Raw genomic sequence first — 23,748 nt, 5'->3', positions numbered from 1 at the left:
GTTCCCAAACTTTTACGGTTCGCGGCACCCCCCTTCCCCCCCAGCCACATGGGTCTCCACTACCTCCCTTCCGCGATTCACATAGGCACTGAGGGGTCTTCCCTCTGCCGCGTCCAGCCCTCGCAACAGGAAGTTGCATCAAAGAGGGCTGGACATGGCAGACTGGGAAGGCCCCAGAGTGCCTGTGTGAATCACGGATGGCCTGAAAATGTAAGCCCCAAGCACTGCAGCGGCGGTGGGGGAAGAGAAGGAAGCGGCAGCGATCCTGGACCTGCAGGAAGGAAAGTAGCGAGCGATGCTGGATCTGGGAAAGGCAGAGGGCTGCAGGGAAAGGGAGATCTACGTTGCGAGGGGTACGGAGACCAATGTGGCCAGGGGGGTGCCGCGGAGACCCATGTGGCCAGGTGGGGGGGTGACGTGAACCAAAAACATTTGGGAACCCCTTATCAGTTAGCATGCAGGAATGTAGATGCACTAACTGATTAGCACAAAAATGTCTCTTCTGCAAAAATAAATAAATAAATAAATAAATTTAAAAAAAAATATATATATATATATATATATATATATATATATATATATTTTAGCAAAGATTGAGATCTTACCTCAGGACATCTGAGTGCATCCCAAGGGAAGCCCTTTTAAGCTGTGATAAGCATGCTTTAGCGCTTTCTATAACGTGTAATTGCCAAGGGGGCATCAACATGGGAGGGGTGTGGGTGTATCAAGGGCATGTCAGGCACCCACGCACTAAAGGGTCCTTTTACTAAGCTGCGGTAAAAGAGGACCTTCGCTAGCATCAGCGTGTGTTTTTCACGTACACTGAGGCCCCATTTTACTGCAGTGGGTAAAAGGCTATCTTTTTCTGAGGACAAGAAATGGCCGTGCGGTAGGTGACTCACTTGCCACCTAGCCATTTGTGGGGGGGGGGGGGGGGAGCGCTTACCACCACCCATTGAGGTGGCGGTAAGTGCTTCTGTGCCAAGCCAGCAGTAACCGGGCAGCAATTACCGCCGGGTAAGCACCGGCACTACAAAATTGAATATATTTTTGTAGCCCTGGAAATGACACATGCTGGGGGTGGGAACTACCACCGGCGCTCTCGCAGTAGTTCCGGATTGGCGCACAGCAAGCCTATTGCCATTCGTCAACGATAGCATATTGTTACACATTTAGGCACGAGCATTTATATCAGGTTGTGACATAGAGGGGCCCTTTTACTAAGGTGTGCTGAAAAGTGGCCTGCACTGTTGTAAGCATCTGTTTTGAACGCGCGCAGGTCAATTTTTCAGCGCACCTGGAAAAAAAGCCTTTTTTAAAAAATTTTTGTGGCCGAAAATGGATGTGCTGCAAAATTTAAACCAACGCACAACCATTTTCGTCCCGAGACCTTAACGCCACCCATTTTCTTAGCGATAAGGTCTCATGCGCTAACCAGGCAGTAAGCGGCCAGCGCTCGTAAACTGCTGACTACTGCTGGGTAAGCCCCACGCAGTAGAAAATACAAAATATTTTCTACCGCGTGTTTTGGGCGCACGTCAAAAATGGAATTTCCGCCCGGGGCACGTAGTAGCTGGGCGGTACTTCCAATTTGGCGTGCATTGGACATGCGTAGGCACCTACACGTTTTAGTAAAAGGATCCCAGAGTAAATGCTGGCGCGTAAGAAGGTTTGGTGTTGAAATATCAACATTCTAGTATTCTATGATGGCTTCAGTGCCCAGCTTTTACTGTCCTGGAATACTTGCTTAGTGGTCAATTATTTTGCGCCCGACTTTTGACGCCCTTTCTTCTATCTACCCTAAGGCTCATAAATCTAGGGGAGACATGATAGAGGTATATAAAATAATGAGTGGAGTGGAACAGGTGGATGTGAAGCGTCTGTTCACGCTTTCCAAAAATACTAGGACTAGGGGGCATGCGATGAAACTACAGTGTAGTAAATTTAAAACAAATCGGAGAAAAGTTTTCTTCACCCAACGCGTAATTATACTCTGGAATTCATTGCCGGAGAACGTGGTGAAGGCGGTTAGCTTGGCAGAGTTTAAAAAGGGGTTAGACGGTTTCCTAAAGAACAAGTCCATAAACCACTACTGAATGGAAACAATTCCAGGAATAACATGTATAGAATGTTTGTACGGTTGGGAAGCTTGCCAGGTGCCCTTGGCCTGGATTGGCCGCTGTCGTGGACAGGATGCTGGGCTCTATGGACCCTTGGTCTTTTCCCAGTGTGGCATTACTTATGTACTGATGAATGGCAGGTCTAAATTTATAAGCATCACTTTTAAGTTTCTAACCCCCCATATTTACTATGCTGCGCAACAATGCCGACACAGCACATTCAAAGTGAATGGACTGTGTCGGCATTAGCGCACAGCAGCCCCTAGCGTGGCTTAGTAATCAGGGGGTTAGATTAAGATGAATTTTTAGCTGAAAAGTTAGCGGCCCTTTTGCCATATGCGCACACCACCCACAAGCTAAAAATAAAATGTATTTTTTGGTGTAGGAGGCATGTTTGGGGGCAGAGAATGGGTGTGTTCTGTGCTAATTGGTTAGCACAGCTACACTGCTATGCATTAACCAATTAGTGTGCGCTAGCACATCAGCCCTTACTGCCTACATAATGGGTGGTCGTAAGGACTCACATGCTAATCTGTTAAAATGGCCACGAGCTAATGGCAAAATTAATAGCAAAATCAGGGCCTTACTGCTATTTGTTAAAAGGGCTGCTAAGTTTGGCTGAAAATAGATCCTAAATTTAGGAACCCAGCTTTTGTTGAATATAATTCCTTTCTTTTTCTTACTAAATATCTCCAGCATGCAAACAATGGATTATTTTTTTTAGCAAGCTTCAGTTTGACAGACCTTGAAAAGCTACAAAGTAAGCAAGTGTTGGTATAAATTCTTTGCAAGCTGTCTGCCATATTTAGAAAATGCAGGTGCTGTGTAAGTTGCCTCTTGCTGCTGAATCCTGTTTGATGAAACGGGGAGACCTGAAACTGAGAACTTTCCTAATGCCATTGTCTCCTTGTATCAGCAGGTTCCGGAGAGATTCCTGGAAGTGGCTCAGATCACATTACGAGAGTTTTTCAATGCCATTATTGCAGGCAAAGATGTTGATCCTTCCTGGAAGAAGGCCATTTACAAGGTCATCTGTAAGCTGGACAGTGAAGTCCCTGAGGTTTTTAAATCCCCAAACTGCCTACAAGAACTTCTTCATGAGTAGAGCGTTTGTGATTGGCAGCCCTCTTTCAATTCCCAAATGATATGTGTGTAAATTGTAATTTCATATATATGTATATAGTCTGGCTATACATATATTGTATAGGAAATCTTGTGTGTAATCCTTCTTGGACCTGCTTTATTGTTTATTTCATTGTTCTGCTCAATTGTTATAGGGGGATGGATTTGTTACTTTCCTACAGACTGCTTTGTACCCAATGGCCCTTAGCGTGAGGATTCTAAGGGCCACATGTCTAACCACAAAATTGGAAGTGTATCTGTCTCTAAATGTGATTAATTTTGAGGGATAAAAGCTTGAGGTGCATAAATCATGTTTTAGGAATTTAGGGTCCCTTTTACTAAAGCACGTAGGCGCCTACACATGTCCAACAAGCGTCAAATTGGCACTACCGCCCACCTACCGTATGCCCTGGGCGGTAATTCTATTTTTGGCTCAGGCCCAAAACATGTGGTAGAAAATATTTTCTATTTTCTACCGCAGGGCGCTTACCCGGCGGTAATTGGCATTTGGCGTGCGCTGGACACTTACCGCCTGGGTTAGAGCATGAGACCTTACTGCCAAGTCAATGGGCGGCGTTAAGGTCTCAGGCCGAAAATGGACGTGCACTTGTTTTCATTTTGCCGCACGTCCACTTTCCAGCACAATAAAAAAAAAGTCCCTTTTTTTCCAGGTGCTCAGGAAATGGACCAGCGTGCGTCCAAAACACAAGCCTGCACCAGCGCAGGTGCGCCTTAGGAAAAGGACCCCTAAGGGCATTATTGGGTTGTTTTAAAATTATTTTCTGTCAGACTTCTTGCTTACTGCAATGTTTCATTTTGGCCAAGCAAGATTAATGTCACAGCACAGTATGACTGATCTTGAAGTTCACACAGTGTTCGGACTGAGTTGAGTCCATTAATACCACTGGGTCTTTGGATTAAGAGTAAGTACCTTGTTATCTAAAACAATTTTTATATAATCTAGTTTGGTACTAACGTAACAAAAATGGTGCCAAAATAAAACAAAACCTAGTTTCTCAAACTTTTTTCATGATGGTGGTGCCCGACACAATTGATTAAATTGTCAGTTTCCTATTGACGACAAAGCAATTTTGCACAAATCATGTACTTTTCCTGCAGGGTGAGGCCAGTAACGTATGCACAATTTTTGTAGCACATTATTCTGATTTTATATATATAAGTATTGCCATACTGGGAAAGACCAAAGGTCCATAAAGCCCAGCATCCTGTTTCCAACAGTGGCCAATCCAGGTCACAAATACCTGGCAAGATCCCAAAAAAGTACAAAACATTTTATACTGCTTATCCTAGAAATAGTGGGGTTTCCCCCAAGTCCATTTAATAATGGTCTATGGACTTTTCCTTTAGGAAGCCATCCAAGCATTTTTTTTAAACTCTGCTTAGCTAACCGCCTTTACCACAATCTCTGGCAATGAATTCCAGAGTTTAATTACACTTTGAGTGAAGAAAGATTTTCTACGATTCATTTTAAATTTACTACATTGTAGTTTCATCGCATGTCCCCTAGTCCTAGTATTTTTCGAAAGTGTAAACAGATGCTTCACATCTACCCGTTGAACTCCACTCATTATTTTATAGACCTCTATCATATCTCCCCTCAGCCGCCTTTTCTCCAAGCTGAAGAGCCCTAGCTGCTTTAGCCTTTCGTCATAGGGAAGTAGTCCCATCCCCTTTATCATTTCCGTTGCCCTTCTCTGCACCATACATATACACATGCGTATACATCTGTGGATCAGCTTACTTAAAGAAAGAGTTTTCATCTCTACAGAGAAAAAGAAAATACAGACTGTTACGTGGTGGTTGGCAAATGAGGGTCACATTTATATGGCTATTGCATCATAGATTTGGAAGCAGTGCATTTTCATTCTGCATAATACAGGTTGCTGTCTATTCACATGAAATATTTCCTTTAAAAGTGATGTTTCCTAGATTAACTTTATAGAATAAGAAATTGACCCAGAATAATTGGGAATTGCAACATGCACCCATCTCTTTATATTTTCCAAGCTGTTTTTGCAAATAGCAGGTCTGTTCATGACAGCGCTCTCCCTCGATAGCATGCGTTATTAGTCTGTAGACCCCCATTAGAGCTTCTGGGAACTATAGAAAATAACGCACATTTGCCCAGTTCAGTGCTTCTGAAAGCTAAAATGCACTCGGAGAAGTTTTGCCTTGAAATAAATTCAAATGGAGATGTAAGAATAAGTAAATGATTTCTGCAATCGGAGATATATCTGTGTATCTCTTCCGAAGCAGAAATGAGTGTCAACCAAATTGTTAGTGGCCCTGTAATGGGAAAAGCTTGTTTCAGGTACAAAACATGTGTTACTCTTATAGGAAAATGCCAGAAAGCATGCTATTGATTTTCGGGGCATCCCCTCCTGAGGCACTATTTTTATATTTCCTGTTTTGACAGCGATTTTGCAGTGTTTTTATTTGATTGGTTGATTGCTTGGCCTGATTTTTTCCCCCTTTCGTTACATTTGAACCATTCATCTCTGACTCACTTTGTAGAGACGCAGTAACAATTTATTACCCCAAATAGTTCACTGACTAGACTGAATTGTTCTGTACAGCTTGAATAATTAGTAAAGCGAAATACACGGGCCACCCAGAGCAGCATTATTTCCATTTCTTTGATTTCCTTATTAGAAAATAAGGTATTTCAACTTTGAGGGCTTCATCCTCTACCAGTGTCACTGTAGCTGACCTGATCATTGCAATTTTGCTTCATTTACAAATACTGCTGAGAGGCAGAAGTGTGTGAAAGCAGTTGTCAGCACAAAGCCTTAAAAATCCTGCTGACTTTAAATTAAACAGCACAATCCTAGGATGCCCTGTCATTCCATTCAAGCACTGGCAGGATCTGTGGAGTTCCATGGGCAATGCAGGGATAGACTGCCAACAGTTTCACTCTGCATTAAGTATCTTGTTAAAAGCCACATTTTTACAGAGTTGTGTGTGTGTATGTGTGTGTTTGTGGTGGGGGGGGGGGGATTACAAGTTAGTAGATTTTCTGGGATAATTTTCATAGTAAAAATACATGTGTGCTTTCGATTCAGGGGTGGGAAAACTCAGTCTGTGAGAGCTGCAACCTTGGTGGGTTTTCAGGATTTCCTCAATGAATACAACAAAGGCAGTGCATGCAAATAGATCTCATGCTTATTCATTGGTGCCATGCTGAAAACCCGACTGGGTTGTGGCCCTCGAGGACTGCGGTTGCCCACCCCTGTTTTAATTAGAAAATCTTGCAAAGGTCACACAGTGAAAAGTATGTGTATTCTTTTCACCAGTATAGGCGGTTGTAGAATTTCACCCACAGTTAGGTGTAGCACGTCACTGATAACACATAATCAGGTCAATTTTCAAAGACTTAGAGGCCCTTTTACTAATGGGTGCTAAGCAGTTAGGATGTGAATTAGGTGCGGTAATTATTGGTGCACAGCCATGGTATCCATTCCCATCGTGGCATGATAGAGTGTGCTAACTCATTCGCTAACTACATACCAGGGGTGTGTGGCCAGAAAAACATCATTTTATGTCATTTCCTGTGTCATTTCTGTGAATATTTGTTTTGTTTTCTTTTTTTCTTTTTATGTCCTCGAGGGAGCAATGTCGTTTGAAGTGTGTTCTGTATTCATGCATGCACATCAGGAAAGAGGGCACCCACTTTTTGAAAGATAGTGCTGTTTTTGCAAATAGTGAGCATTCTTTCAGAGGAGTGCGTGCCAGGGTCGGACTGACCATCGGGACAATAGGGCACTTGCCCAAGGGCCCACACCAGTAGAGGGCCCACTCTCCCCTAGCCTCCATCTAGTTTAATCACTAGATAGGTGGTTAAGGGTCAATATCCTTTATTGACCGGGGGCCCAAATCCCAATCAGTTCGCCCCTGGTGCTTGCTGTTTTGAAAGAGTGTGCAGTCTGTCTGAAGACTATGCACTATTTTCAGCAAACAAAAAAAACGTTAAGGGGGTCCCTTTATAAAGCCACGCTGGCATTTTTAGTGTACGCTAAAATAAGCTTGTGGTAAATACTAGAGACACCCATATATTCCTAAGGGCGTCTCTAGTATTTAGTGCATGCTAAAAAAACAGTACTGCAGCTTGGTAAAAGACTCTTCTTAATTTCTTTTTTTTTTCATTTGCTAATGATATGAAATGACATAGGATATGTTGGATTTTTCAAGGACCATCCCCAGACAATGCCGGTAGCATCTCTTCCCCAGCTTTACATAGGATCTTGAAAAAGCTAATTTGGCAATGCATTTTTGGTGGAGATCACCCTGGCCGATTGAGACATTTAAACATTAAGATAAATGACGTATTGAAATTATATATAAAGTTTAAAATTGATTTTTATACATAAAGTAAAAATAAGATTGTGACGATAATTGATAAGGACCAATGACGAAGTAGGTACATCAAACTTGGTGGTTAAGAGATGTTTGAGCCCTGAGTGATGCCGCTGAGGTCTTGTGGCAATATAGCAATTGTATTTGAAATATCTTGGGATTGATGTGATCTACTCTTTAGAGAATTCCTGAGGTACAATTGTGAGCCATTAGGAAGTGATTGGACTGATCGATTGGGACATATAGAGGGCATTTTTGAGAAAACGTCTAAGTCTGATGTTGGACATTTTGCTAAAAACGTCTAAAAATCGAGTGGGGAACATAGCCATTTTGAAACCTGAAAAACGTCAAAAATCGCCTTTTTCTAAATGTTTTGTGCTCAGTGTGTTTTCTTTTGGGACCATTTTGGGAAAAAAATAAACATGCAAGAGAAAACCACCTCAAAACCAGCCAATGGGATGTCGGGGGGGGGGGCATCATTCTTAGTAGACTGGACACATAGAGATCCCAGCAGAGCAGTAGGGCAGGCTAGGAAGCACTGCAGTGGACTTCACATAAAAGGTCCCAGGTACACATCTCATCATAACCCCCTTATATTGTATGGTAAGCCTTCCAATCATAGAGAAAAACCTACACTGTACACCATTACAATAGCCTGCAGGTGTTACCTATATGTAGGTACAGTAGGTATATACTGGTTTTTGGAGGACTCACGTTACACCACAAGTGTACCAGTTAGAGTGGAATATGGGCCTGGGTCCCCTTCTCTGCATCCACTTCACCGACCACTAGGCTATTCCTGGGACCTGCTTGCTACTCTAACAAGAATGGCCATCATATCTGAAACTGTCATAAAGCCTTGTATGTACTGTCACTGTCACATCGTAGGGGGATGGAGGGAGTCTGTGACCACTGGGGGAGTAAGTGGGTTATGCCTTAATCCCTCCAGTGGTCATTTGATCATGTAAGGCACCTTTTGGTCACTTATTCGTGATTGAAACAGGTCTAGCCAAAAACATCTTAAATTTAGTTCTAGACGTTTTCATTTGTTTCATTATTGTAGAAAAACATCTGCCTTTTGGTGCCACCCAGGTCCCGCCCAAAACATGTCCCCAACACGTCCCCTTGAAATTTGGATGAACTGTGGAAAACAATGTTTAAAACTAGCTTGTCGAAAATCACAACTTGGTTGTTTTTGAGAGAAAAAAATCTATCTACCACCCTATGACCTTTTTTGGATGTCTTTCTTTATTTTGAAAATGAACCCCATAGAGTTAACTCTGGATCTTCAGCAGGTATGAAAATAGTCTTTTGCTATCCTAGTGGGCACAGCTATATACATATAAAGAAGCCATTGTGGAAATGTTTTGGGGCATGCTAAATATAGGTACAAACTTCATATTTCCAAAAGATACACCTATAGCTGTCAGGCTGTTTAACTCTACTAACTTTACATCGACCTTTACTTGGCCTAACTGTAAATGCGTATGTCTACCTACTGGACAACCTGATTTCCAGATGCAGTTTACTTGGGATCCTTCTTTCAGAAAATCATCTTCTTCTGTCCAGGCAGCCAAGTAGATGTGGACGTTTGTAGTGAGGTATCTTACAGAAGCCTATGCAAGTCGTATCTGATTCATAATATGAGGGGGGGGGAGGGATCTTCAAAAACCACCTGGCTATTTTCCATTTGAAAATCTGGGTGAAGTTCTCAAAATCTGTCCATGTAGCATACCTCTGCTGGAGGACCGATGAGAGGAGGAAAATGATAAATAGGTGCTTAAAAGTGTCCTCTTCATCCTGAGCACGCTCAGAGAAGTGTCCCTTTTTAATGCCTCTAATAAACATACGTGGTGAACCATGGGCCAGATTCAGTGTGTGACACCCAAAGTTAGATGTCGTTATGATTCGTGCTAAGATTGTATTCTGTACTCTTTCCGGAATTCTACCTTGGCACGCTTCTTGCACCTAACTGTGGGCACAAGCACTTATGCCTGCCAACAGCTGGTTTAAATGTTCGTACCCAACTGATGGCAGTTTGGCACACAATTCCAGGCATTCTGTAACATTGTGCCAAATTCCTGGGAACGCCCCTCACCTGCCCATGCCCCTCACATGGCCCCACCCTCTTATGAGTTGCACACTATGAAATTTAGATGTCCATGTTATAAAATAGGATGTAGGGCAAACTGTAATTACTGCCAGTTAAGTGCTTGTTAAAACCAATAATTGATTGTCAGAGCTTAATTGACTATTTAGTTTACATGTGGATCTGGGATCTGTGCCTAAATTTGAGTGACCTATACAGAATCATAGTAACCATAGAAGTCTGCCCAGCACTGGTTTTTGCTTCCCAGTTACCAGTGTTGCTACCCAATCTCCGCTAAGATTCCGTGGATCCATTCCTTCTAAACAGGGATAAACATAAAGGAATCCTGTTCAGAAGTAATGGATCCTCAGGAGCTTAGCCGAGATTGGGTGGCAGAGCCGGTGGTGGGAGGCGGGGCTGGTGGTTGGGAGGCGGGGATAGTGCTGGGCAGACTTATACGGTCTGTGCCCTGAAGAGGACAGGTACAAATCAAGGTAAGGTATACACAAAAAGTAGCACATATGAGTTTATCTTGTTGGGCAGACTGGATGGACCGTGCAGGTCTTTTTCTGCCGTTGTCTACTATGTTACTATGATTCCTTTGTGTTTATCCCATGCATATTTGAATTCCATTACCATTTTCATCTCCACCACCTCCTGAGGGAGGGCATTCCATATATCCACCACCCTCTCTGTGAAAAAATACTTCCTGACATTACTTCTGAGTCTGCCCCCCCCCCCCCCTCCCCTTCTTCAACCTCAGTTCATGTCCTCTAGTTCTACCTCCTTCCCGTCTCTGGAAAAGGTTCATTTGCGGATTAATACCTTTAAAATTTTTGAACATCTGTATCACGTCACTCCTGTTTCTCCTTTCCTCCAAGGTATACATGTTCAGGTCAGCAAATCTCTCCTCATATGGTTTGCAACGCAAATCCCATACCATTTTTGTAGCTTTTCTTTGCACCGCTTCAAGTCTTTTTACATCTTTAGCAAGATACGGCCTCCAAAACTGAACACAATTGGATATATATAACCCAATCTGGGGGCATGTGCCTACTTTTCAATCCTTTTTAAGGGGTATAGGTGCCTTTATACTAAAATGTGATAAATTCTGGGCTTCGTGCATTTTAACGTGGGACTTTCCCGCACTCTAAGCCCAGATTTAATGTAGTGCTGTTTTAGGGGTTTAATTGTTTTTAAATTTGCAGGTTATGTGCTAATGGTCTCAGCACATGGTACCTTCAAAAAAAAATGCGGGAGCACTTATCACCTCCTGTTTGCAAGGAGGAGTTACTGTCGGGTTAGCATGGGAGCCCATACCGCCACCTCAGTAGGTGGCAGCAACTGCTCCCCCCCCCCCCCCCGAAATTGCCACACAGCAAGTTCTTCATTTGCCACATTTCCATGTCCTGAAAAAACAAAGACCTGCCTTTTACTCGCCGCAGTAAAAGAGGGCCTCGGCGTACATCAAAAGCACACACCGACGCCAGCGCAGGTACCCTTTTGCCGCAGCTTCATAAAAGGAGCCCCAAATTAGGCAGTCTGAGGTCGCGTTCTGAAAAGTTCCACATGCAACTTTTCAGACTGCCCCTGGCCACGCCCCTTTTCAGCTACATGCTAGTACAGTTAGGCACCATGCCTTATAGAGTAGTGCACAGCCAGATGTGTGCACACATTTCAATTAATTTCAATTATTGATTGTTAGTACCCAATTATGTATATAAAATCCAGTGCATTAAGTGGCGAGATGTTCCCATCTTCTTTCCATACAGTTACCAGCCAGAAAAAAGTCTTTACTGCATAGTAAGTGTACTGACTACAGATACAGCCAGGTTCAAAGTATGACTGCATTGACCATTTACTGCCCCATAATAGGCTATTCAGTGGGCATGTGAATTAGCATGTGCTAACTGCCAAGCAGGCCCTAATTCACATGCTAACTGCTTAGTACACATTAATAAAAGATCCCCATAATTTCTGTAAAAATTACAGGGGGGGGGGTCTCTTCACACCTTTCAGTTGTACCCCAAAGTGAGTTACATTTAGGTAAAGTATTTTCCTGTCCCCCAAAGAGCTTACAACCTAATGGGTCCTTTTAGTAAAGCTTAGCACATGCTAAATGCTGTGCATCCTGTTTTACACGTATGGGCCACGTGTCACTTAGCACACGCTAATGTCTGTTAGCATTCACCAAGCTGTAGTAAAAAGGCCCCTAAATTTGCTGCTGAGGTAAAGGAGAACTCCATGACTTTTCCAAGATCACAAGGAACTCCTGTGGGATTTGAACCCTGGTTTCCCTCATTAGCAGCTGCTCTAACCATTACGCCTCTCCTCCATTAGGGGAAATTAAGAATAGGAATTTCATGTATGCTTCAGCTCCTACAGCAGATCTTATAGCTTGGTATTTTAATTATTGAGGTGATTCACTACATTATAGCCATACTACCTATGTGCCTCCCAGTGCATCTAAAAAATAGAAGGATACTTTTACAAAATTGTAAGTAGAAAATATCAGTTGTGGAGTGAACTTATTGTATTGCCTAGAAAGCAAAAAACCACCCATTTGTAGCATTAAAAACAAAGTTTACACCAGCAAAAAAAATTTTGGAGTCAATATTCAACTGCAGCGGTAAGTGTCTGGTAAGACACTTCTGGCCACGGGCTGAGCTAACACCGGATAGTCAATGCCAGGATATCTGTGGCTCATGACATTGACTATCAGAGTATGTCCACTGATCCAGAAATTAACCATGGCACTGGCCGATAGACTGCTGTCTAGTTAACGTGCTAGTTAGCAGACCAAAAACTGCTGCTGCTCCGCCCCCTGTCGGTCCCTAACCTAGCCAGTTCGAGGATGGCTGGTTAGCGGCGATATTCAGTGGCACTAATTGGTTAAGTGCAGCTGAATGTCATGTACCAGCTCACTCGTAGCGACCCCTTTAGGCTTATGTAGGAATCCCATATCAGTACTCCGTTACTAGTAATAAATATAAAGTAATATATCTGAGTATAAATGCCTATGTATATAGTACTAATTCGCCAAAACCAACATAAACTTATGTATACAAAATAGGGGGGGGGGGGGAGAGCTGCACATCCCCTGCAGTTACTGTACTGAAAAGTTTTTTTTACAATGTGTTACGATTATTTGCAATTAGCGCAGATGCATTCCACGCCCATTACCTGCCCAGTTCCCACCCCCTAACATGGCATGCAGATAACACGTGAATTAACGCGTGCTGTTAAGCCAGTGCGGGGAACAGTTACTGCACTTGTGCACCAACAGCACATGCTAATTTGCATATTAACGCACTTCAGTAAAAGGTTCCTATATGTATGTTCAGCGCAGCTGCTTAAAAGTATATGACGTGCCTTTGTCAGTGCTTAAATGATTATGGTCACTGCTCTGGCTGAATATTGATCCTGGAAGTGGTAGTATCAGAGTAGTAATTTGCCAAAAGCAACTTTCCTTGCTGACAGGGACAGTCTTACCACAAGTTCCACCATTCCCAGCATCTCCCTTTCTCTGCCCTTGTAGCCCAACATTTTCTTCCTCTCCTTCCTCCTACGTATAGCCTGGCATCTGCTGTCCCTTCTTCTTTACCCCCAGCATCTCTATGTCCCACCTCTTTTCTCTCCTGTCCTCCCTCCTTGTGGTCTAGCATCTCTTCCTCTCTCCCTCCTTTCCTATCGTGTCTAGCATTTCTCCCTTCCTCCCTCCCTACTGCCAGCTCCCTGGTCCACCATCGCTCCCTCTCTCTTCCCTTCCTATTTCCCTCCCATTGTCCAGCATTGCTCCCTTCCTCCCTCCTTCCCACCCCTGGTCCAACATCTCTCCCTTCCACTATCCAACATCTCTCTCTCTTTCTCTCCCTCCTATTGCCCAGCATCTCTTCCTCCTTCTCCTTCACTCCTGGGTTCAGCTTATCTCCCTCTCTCTTCCCTCATCTGCGCTAATTGCAAATAATCGTAACACATTGTAAAAAAAACTTTTCAGTACAGTAACTGCAGGGGATGTGCAGCTCTCCCCCCCCCCCTAAAAAATAATACTGCACAACCTGTGCACGACCTGCACATTCATTTTTACTGTTAACGCACAGTAAGGGCTGGACTCAGTAAATGTCACCCAAAGTTTGGTGCTGAGAAGATCCACACTAACGTCGGCACATCCCATTCACTTTGAATGGCCTGTGTCGGCATTGCCACGCGGCAGCCGCTAGCGCAGCTTATGAAACAGGGGGGTAAAATAGTATTCTGTAAAGGTCACTCTGCACGGTGCATCCTCTACAGAATAGCAGCTTGGCACACTTCCTGTGACTAACTTAACATTGCAGGGTACAGGCCAGATCCACGTGTAATTCCACATGAATGCCAGTTAGCACCGATTATTAATTGTTAACGCCTCATTAATTAGTTTCTACGTGGATCTGGGATCCTTGCACAAATTTGCACGCCCAATCTGGGGGTAAAAGGGCCCCATAATGTGGTCACTGTGCTGGTTCTGTCAATCTAGTTTAGGCCTGATGTTCAATAAGGGGCCCTTTTATTAAGCTGATCTAGTAAAGTGGCTTAGCATCGCCTAATGTGGGACTAAGCCCATTTCTAGCACAGCCCATAAAATACACATTTTCCCATTTGTTGAATATCTGGTCGTGCACTAATGTTAGCACAGTTATTTTTAAAAAATGAATGTGGGATCACCTCCTGTTTAGGAAGTGCTAAGGGCTACTGTGTTAAGTCAGTGTTAATCAGTTAGTGCCAGATTCTATATATGGCACTTAAAAAAATCCACACGGAAAACATTTTTGCCTAAGCGTATTCTCTAAGCGGCACCTAGTGGTATATAGAATACTCAGTTAAAATCCTAGCACTTAAAAGTACGCGCATCCATTTACACCAACAAAAATGTTTCGTAAATCCCGGTGCATCGATTTAGGTGCAGAGGGTCATATTCTATATCAAAGCGCGCAAATTTTGGAACGCCCATGAAACACCCATTTTCCCTGCCCATAACCACACCCCTTTTTTTGCCTGCGCGCATTTAAATTTAGACACAGTGCATTACAGAATATGCTTAGGAACTTGTGCACGTAAATTCTAATTATTGCCAATTGGTGTTCATTATTGCTTGTTAAGTGCTGTTAACAACACTGTTTGGCTTGTTAAGCCAATTACATTACGCGCTTTCTTATAGAATATGCCTGATTTCGGCAGGGAATGCTAGGCGGCTATATAGAATCCAGTGTTTCCACGTTCATTCTTCGCCCCTGAGACACCCCCACCCCAAAAAAATATATCCCACACTTAGCGTGCAAATAGCAAAACTAACGCAGAATACTTTAACGCTTCCCGCATTAGACCATTTTTCCTGCATTAAGGGACCCTTTTACAAAGGCACTCTGAAGCATGGCCTTCAGTAGTGTAGACGCTTGTGTTGGGTGCGCGCATAATCATTTTTCAGCACACCTGTAAAAAATGCCTTTTTAAAATTTTTTTGCTGAAATGGATGTGCGGCAAAATGAAATTTGCCACGCGTCCATTTTGAGTCTGAGACCTTACCGCCAGCCATTGACCTAGCGGTAAGGTCTCACACGGTAACCGGGTGGTAGTGGTCTACGAGCGTAAAATGCTGATTACCGCCTGATTACCACATGTGCACCAGAAAATAAAAATATGTGGATGTGCATCAAAAAATGAAATTACCGCAAGGGCCACACGGTAGCCAGGTGGTAACTCAAAATTGAGGCACATTGGGCATGCGTAGGCTCCTATGCGGCTTAGTGAAAGGGTCCCTAAGTGCACATTAGCACTTAACACAGTTTAGTAAAAAGTCCCCAAAGTGGAATCTGCATAGCAGCTGGATATTGCTGCTGTCTGGCTAAGTTTCTAGTGCACCTCTGCTTTATTCCAAATCTGACGCCTTCTTGCATGAATAGTATCAGGCCATATCTACCTTAGATTAAAAAAGAAAAAACAGTGGATAGTGAAGATACATGTTTACCAGCTTCCAGTGAACGTATAACCCTGAATATCGGCCTGCCCCTTTTTATTTTTCACCTGATCTCCTGAGCATATAGTTTGTGCCTGGACTTTAAAACACCAGCAGACTGAGAGAATCCCTTCAAAATACTGGTTTGTCCCACAAGTATAATTGTCCTTGTGCCTTCCGTGGCTTACAATTTCATTTTTTTTTTCAGATTTTTTGTTCAATTACTACAGTTGCAATAAATGCTAGTTTTTCTTTCAACTGTTTACCATAATGTCAACTTAGCTATGCATATTGTGTGTCTTTAAAAGAAAACACAACTGGAGAATACGTTTTTGAAGATGAGGAATTTTTAGAACTGTTTGATAAACACAAATTTATTGTTTTTTTTCTCAGCTGTTTGAGCAGCATTCGAAGTTTGAAAATAATAAAACCAGTTTTTTTTGTAACTGTGGTTAGCTGAATGAAAAGTATTTGAAGCAATACTTCATACAGTGTTTGTGGGTGTATGTATATGATTAATATATGTATGCATCCATGCGCACACACAAACATACTTTAAATAAAATATATAAATATATGAGTGAAGTGGGAAGCTTATCTTTTTTCCTGTTTAGAATAAGAGCCTATTTTAGACATTTTTTTATGTTTTATGAATAGAATATTCTATTTGCAGTTGCAAAAATTGTAATTCTTACTGTGTCTCTGGTTGTTTGATGGGAATGCTTGGCAGTAATGATAAAGATGTTAGGATTCTAGTCATTATTTAAGGAATTGTTCACCCGTGTATTCCTGAGAATTGTTTTATGCCTTGTGGGTATTATTTCTCTAAAAGTGTTTTCAGAATTTATTTTTTTTTCTTTTTGTTACTGTACTGAGTATATGGGTGGATATGTGAAGCTGAGGGGAACTTTTATAAAGCAATGTAAATATTTGATTTTAACGCTAATCTTGCGTAAGGCAGGAGATCTGTTGAATTTATAAGGAACATTAACTGTACATACATACTTGAAAGCATTCTTGAGAATTCAGCTTTCTACTTTTTAAGGAATAATGCAGTCTTTTATTTAGCATCAGGTGTAAGGTTCTGTAAAATGACAGATTTTCCTTTCTTTTTTTCTTGTGGATATGAAGTAAAAGTAGCAAAATTGATTTTTTTTTTGTTCCTCATGAGATACTATATGACTGAAATAAAGGTGGATATTTTCTGGCTTTAAAATAAAAATATTTTTCACCAGCAGCACTGAAAAAGTCATGAAATGAAAAGTGGTTTTTCAAGCCCCCACCAGATATAGTCTGTACATGAACTGTCAAAGGTAAACCACTTTGCAATGTATGTTATCTGTAGAAAGCGCTCATTGGTATTGAGTGCTTTTTTTTCTTTCTGGTCTCATCTGTGTATTTATAAATTTCTTAAGGCATGGTTTTCAGAAAGCTCCCCTGAAAAGAAACATGTAACTGGTTAGCATGAGTAAGCAGTTCCGGTTACCATATTGCACTTATTGCAAGGAAACACGGGTCTTGTTTCCTGTAAAATTGTGAACCATCTATAAATTGAAACTATGGAAATGCTCTTTATTTAAGAGTTGGGATTTAAAAAAAAAACAATCTGTTGCGTAACCTTTGCATCTTCCCAGGAATTTCATACAGGGCAGTAAGTGAGACCTGAAACATTACCGCTTTTCTAATGTCTTCATCCAAGTCGACCGTCTCACCCAACTTACCGCCATCACAAATTATGCAAAAGTACTTAGATGAGGGTAAGTGTGTGAAAGAATCCTTGCTCATATTTTTGCAGTGGGATGGGCTCTTCTCTCATTCCAGAAGTTAATTTAGACTTTCATCCTTGTACCCAGACCCATCCTAAAAAAAAAAAAAATGGTAACTTGATCACACTGACAACCTGAAAAGGAGTCTCCTGATGCTTCATGGAAGACTCAGAGGTTAAACTGATATGGTCCCAGTGGCAACCCAATTGTATATAATTAGAACCATGACAAAAACACACTGCCTTTATATTATTTAGCAATATGTTTGTAAATAGCGTTATTATGGGGGATTTTTTCTAGTAAAGGCTCTTTTAATTGAATATAGTCAAATAACTGAATCGATAAATCAATTCTATTTTTCCTTTTCCAGCTAGAGACAATTTCGACTGTGGAGTTCTGTTGTTGTTTGTTGTTGTTATTGTCTGTTCTGAAAACTTTGCATAATTTATTGGTTTAATTTATCCTAATTTATTTGATGAAGGTGTACAATTTTGTATTACCAAGGATGTACTGTAATATTAATGGATATGAAAACAATAAGTTGCCCTGTCCATATAAGGAAAAGAAAGGTGCAGTAGACAATTGATTTTGAAAATTCTAGCTTGGCAGCTACTAAATTTAAATAGAAACAAAACTGAGTGGGAGGAGGGGGAGGGAATTTTTATTTTATGTATTTTAAGCTTTTGTATACTCTCCCGAATTTTACTTTTTTTTTTTTTTTGCTTTGTACCACTTAAAGAATTCAGTAGTTCAATTGCCTTGTGTGCCTTCCATCTTCTCTGAACTGAATGTATGTGCAGTATATATGCAAGCTTGTGCTGAATAAAATATTAATTACAAGCTTATTGGCCCAGCCTGTATCATTTTTTTCTGAAATGTGTCTTTTTGAGTGTTCTAAATATTAGCAGTATTATTTGTTTGCTTATGATTTTGAGTTTGTATTGTGTGTTTTAACAGATGTTTATGTTTTTTTATGTATGTCTTTTTGTAAATTGCCTAGGAGTTAGGCAATGTATACATTTTTAAAATAAATAAATACATTTTTATTGTGAAGGTATGAAATTGAAATCATGGCCATTATGCAGGATTGACCCTATAACCCTGTCTTGTGCTGAACTGAAATTATACATTAGGAAACATGTCTATTAGCTGCAGATTTTTGTTTAGGGGACAGCTTCTCAACTGACCCTGTAACTCAGATGTTAAGTATTGTACCCTGCTATGGAGAAGGGCCTTGGTTTGATCCCCCAGGCAATTCTTCCACTCCCTTGGTGAGCTGGAGCTTAGAGATGCTGAAGAGAAGACAATGTTCACAGTCCCTGAGGGAACAACGCTGTGGTAATTGCTTGAGGGTGACACCTCAATGGTAATTTTATAACATGCTGTCTAGATAGGAAGTCCAAGTAGGTACCAATTACCTATTACAGTGCTATTTCATAAAGACAATATAGGTGCCTATGGAGCTCATTTTCAGAACAGAAATATATCCAAAGAAGTGTCATAAAGTAGTATTGGATGTTTCCTTCTCAAAACATCCAAATCGGTATTTTCGAAACCAATCTTGCAGACGTCTATCTATTAATTCAGTAATCACTTGGAGCTTGCTAAAGAATACAATTCAAAAAGCTAATAAAGCAAGCTAAACTCGCCTTACTGCAATTCTACTGTGGTTTTTTTTACTTATGAAGAAGCCCCCCAGAAATTCGCACTATAGAAACGGATGTTCAGGGTGTGAATTCTGGATAGTGAAACCTTCACAGCGATAACATCGAAAGTGAAGGCGGAGCTCTGAAGTTTTTTCCTCTGTAATTATAACGCAGTAGAATTGCAGTAAGGAGAGTTTAGCTTGTTTTATTAGCATTTAGACGTCTATCTATGCAATTTGGCTGCAGTGCATCCAAATCACAAGGGGGTGTGTCGAGGTATTTCAGGGGTGGAATGAGGGTGGGCTTGGAGCGTTCCTAACACTTGGACATTTTACAACCATAATGAAACAAAATCAAAACGTCTAGGGTGAAAATGTCAATGTTTTGGTCTAGACCTATTTTTAGAACAAATAAGGCACAAGAAGGCAATGTTGTTTAAAGTACTAGGTCAAGTACTAGGTCAAGTTAAGTAAAAGTAAAAAGTACAGTGAAAATTGCATTAAAAATGTACTCAAGTAAAAGTAAAAAAGTGCCCAATATTATACTTTTGAGTAAAAAGTACTACGACTACAAAATGTGTGTTTGTTTATTAAATACAATATACTGCTAATGGCAGTTGTATCACAGCAGTGAACACAGTACATTAACATCAATTAAAATTAAAATCTCACATTTTGTAGTACACTTAACAAAATAAAAGGAATGCTGATTGAGAACCTGTGGCACAAGTTGCCAGTGGAAATATCCTAATGACAGCCAAGGACGAAGCTCAGAGTCAATTGAATATCATTGAAATTTTGCCACATTTTGTCAAATAGTGGCAAAATATGACAGTGTATCATCCCCTCCCCAAGCCTTCACCCAGTCTGTCTCACTCATGTAACCCTTCCTCAGCCTTTACCCGGTCTCTCTTTCTCATGCAATCCTCTCTCAGCCTTTACCCGGCGGACCATAGGTTGGACACGTCTGGTCTACACAAACATTCTGTAATCCAAAGAAGCAATATACTTGCTGGAATTCAAGACGATAAATGAATACAACTACTGTTAACATTTTTATCCTCTGTGATTGAATCCATCTGTTCACTTTTAGTAACACTAAATTCTGAAAATGACTGTCACTCATGCGGGTGCACTTGTGAGTCGTTATTAAACCAGCACAGCTAAAAAGGGGTTCAACAGCTGCACTGGCAGTCTCCACTCTCCAGTATGGTAAGGACTGAGCTGCAGTGGTTGATGCAAACAACCTCGGGCTGGCAGCGAGGTCCCAGCAGTGAACAGGCAACCTCCGGTGGGTTATGGCGCCTTCTCTCTGCCACATTCCACCCATGCGGAGGAGGCGGGACGTGGCAGAGAGAAGGCCCCACAGTCCATTAGAGGTTTGCCTGTCTTCACTGCTGCAACCTCGTAGTCCACCGGAGTTTGTCTGTGTTAACGGCTGTGGCGGACAGCTATGGAAGGGAAGGCATGAGGAGAGAGAGAACAATGCTATTGCTAGACACACAGAGTGAGGAAAGGAAAAATGGCAAGAGAGAAAGACCTCTTAACTGCTGCAGCTGCTGGAGACTGAAGGCAAATTTTAAGGACCCCATGGGGGTAAAGCAGGAAGGAAGATGTCAGAGCCCTGTGAAAAGGAGGAAGGGGGAGGAATATTTAGTACTTCAGCCTTTTACTTGTCACAAAACAGCATGTATCAAAGTAAAAGTACTTAAAACTGGCTCCTCAGATAGTACTCCGTTATAAGTAAAAGTGCTTGTCTTGTACTCGGTAACAAGTAAAAGTAATGAAATGTTTACTTAAGTATTGTAATGTGTTACTTTTTCTTCGTTACTATACAACACTGCAAGAAGGTGCCCTAATTGACCAGGTGACCACTGGAGGGAATCAGTGTTGACCCCCCCCCCCCTCTTACACCCCCAGTGGTCACTGACCCTCTCCCACCCCTAAAAATATGAATAAAAATATTACTTACCAGCCTCTATGACAGCCTCAGATGTTATAGCCAAGTCCATTAGAGTAGCCATGCAGGTCCCTGGAGTAGTCTAGTGGTTAGTGCAGTGCACTGTAGACAGGTGGACCCAGGCCCATACCTCCCCCTACCTGTTACACTTCTGGTAGAAACTATGAGCCCTCCAAAACTCACCAGAAACCCACTATAGCCACATATAGGTGCCCCCTTCACCCATAAAGGCTATTGTAGTGGTGTATAGTTGGAGGTAGTGGGTTTTGGAGGGCTCAGCAGACAAGATAAGGGATTAGCGGTGAGATTTGTACCTGGTAGCATTTATATGAAGTCCACAGCAGTGCCCCCTAGGGTGCCCCATTGCTCTCCTGTGATGTCTTGGGGACCAATCTACTAGTGCTGGCCCCTCCTACATCCCAATGGCTTGATTTTCTACGTTTTTCACTTGTACATTTTTTTTTGAAAAGGGACTGAAAAAGTAAATACACAGGGGGTCTTTTACTAAGCAGCAGTAAGCCCAATGCGGGCTTACCACTCGCTAAAACGGAAGTACCATTGGGCTACCGCAGCAGCTTGGCAGTACTTCCCACCCCCAGTGCATGCCATTTACGGCGCTACAAAAATGTGTTTTATTTTGTAGCACCGGTGTTTAACCAGCGATAATTGGGCAGTACTGTGCGCTGCCTGGTTTCTGCCAGGTTAGTGTGGGAGCCCTTACATCACCTCAATGGGTGGCAGTAAGTGCTCCTCCCTGAAACTTGCCACACAGCCATTTCTTTTTTAAAAAAAGCAGCCTTATACCTGCTGCAATAAAAGGGGGCCTCAGCACGTGTGAAAAACACGCATTGATGCCAGCGAAGGCCCCCTTTTGCCACAGCTTAGTAAAAGGACCCCACAGAGCATAAAAACTTGCTACAAATGGAAATTTAGGAACAAGAAAAGAACAGACGTGCACTTTCAAAAATGGTCACGTTTTCTATTCAGATTTTGAAAGTTTAGCACAAAACATCTGAGGTCTGACTTGGAAGTGATATTGAAAATGCTCTTCTAAAACTGTAAAATTCATGGGTAGATGTACTCACATAAATTTATACCTGTTTCAGCCGTGATGTAATTTACATGTCACAGATTCTGGCTACTTCTTGGAAAAGTGAAAGAGAACCTGAACCCCTTTGCTTGTTAATGTAAAACATCACTACTTGATTGCTCATCTGAATGAGTATAAGGAACTGTGAACATGGTGATGGAATGCTCTTAAGGCAAAGTCAAGGTCAAAGAAAGAGAACCTGAACCCCTTTGCTTGTTCATGTAAAACATCGCTACTTGATTGCTTATCTGAATGAGTTTAAGGAAATGTGAACATGGTGATGGAATGCTCTTAAGGCAAAGTCAAGGTCAAAGAAAGAGAACCTGAACCCCTTTGCTTGTTCATGTAAAACATCGCTACTTGATTGCTCATCTGAATGAGTTTAAGGAACTGTGAACATGTTGATGGAATGTTCTTAGGGCAAAGTCAAGGTCACTATTTACTATATTGCCAATTGTGCTAGCAGTTACGTGGTTTACAAAGGTAAATTTTACAAATTAGTGTGGAAAGGCACAGGTTAAAGACCAACAAGGTAAGTTTTTTACAAAATCTAAATGACATGGCATATCAAAGGAGGAAACATGAGAAAAGGTTACAGTTGCACAGAGGAAAAATTGTGGTAGGATAAAAGTAGACCCAGGGCTGAGTCCCAGCACCACAGTATTAATGATCTCATAAGTGATGGGAACTCCATCAATCATTTGGAAAAGTCTTAGAGAAGAAAGGAGTGTTGAGTAAGGATTTAAACCTGGGAAAGGAGGTCTCAGTTCCAACAGATAGGAGATTACTACTAGTACTACTACTACTATTTAGCACTTCTATAGCGCTACAAGGCGTAAGCAGCGCTGTACAAACATAGAAGAAAGACAGTCCCTGCTCAAAGAGCTTACAATCTAATAGACAAAAAATAAAGTAATCAAATCAATTAATGTGTACAGGAAGGAAGAGAGGAGGGTAGGTGGAGGCGAGTGGTTACAAGTGGTTACGAGTCAAAAGCAATGTTAAAGAGGTGGGCTTTCAGTCTAGATTTAAAGGTGGCCTAATACCATAGATAGAAAAACATATCTTTGTAATAAAAATGTATAGGAATTAAAAACATATATATCAAAACATCAACAGAAATAATAATTTTTTATATATAAACAAACAAATCAATATAAATGTATCTACAAATAAATGTATAAAATGATAACAGCATATGGACATATACTACTACTACTACTACTTAGCATTTCTATAGCGCTGCCAGGGTTACGCAGCGCTGTACATGTTTAAACATATGATAATAAAAATATATTATATGCAACAGATATACATGAATAACTATAAAACTCATAATTTTAAAAGTATATGTATATGTGTTACATAAATTGACTAATACAACAATGTAAAATAAAAGTTGTGAATAAAATATTATTTGTATAAGATACAATGGTGTTGTATACAAGCATAAAAAACACAAATGGCTCACAAAAATGTAGTAACTGTATATTGCATTTATTGGAATAATACCCGAGGTGGCCACGTTTCGCCCTCAGGCTGCGTCAGGGGTACAAACTATCAAAAGTGTATGTAAATATATCATACACACTA

General features: G+C 41.4%; 1 protein-coding gene across 1 annotated transcript in view; it reads left to right on the top strand.

Annotated features, from left to right (window-relative positions):
* Positions 1-3,613, top strand: part of PROX1 (prospero homeobox 1) — a 141,910-nt gene extending 138,297 nt beyond the window's left edge. The window contains 1 exon segment of the mRNA XM_030196041.1: positions 3,040-3,613. Coding sequence (XP_030051901.1) covers positions 3,040-3,225 — 186 coding nt within the window. The 3' untranslated portion in view covers positions 3,226-3,613.
* Positions 3,614-23,748: the final 20,135 nt, after the last annotated feature.

The sequence above is a fragment of the Microcaecilia unicolor genome, chromosome 3 (assembly GCF_901765095.1).
Source record: "Microcaecilia unicolor chromosome 3, aMicUni1.1, whole genome shotgun sequence".
Lineage (NCBI taxonomy): Eukaryota > Metazoa > Chordata > Amphibia > Gymnophiona > Siphonopidae > Microcaecilia > Microcaecilia unicolor.
This window is presented reverse-complemented; position numbering and strand designations above follow the sequence as displayed.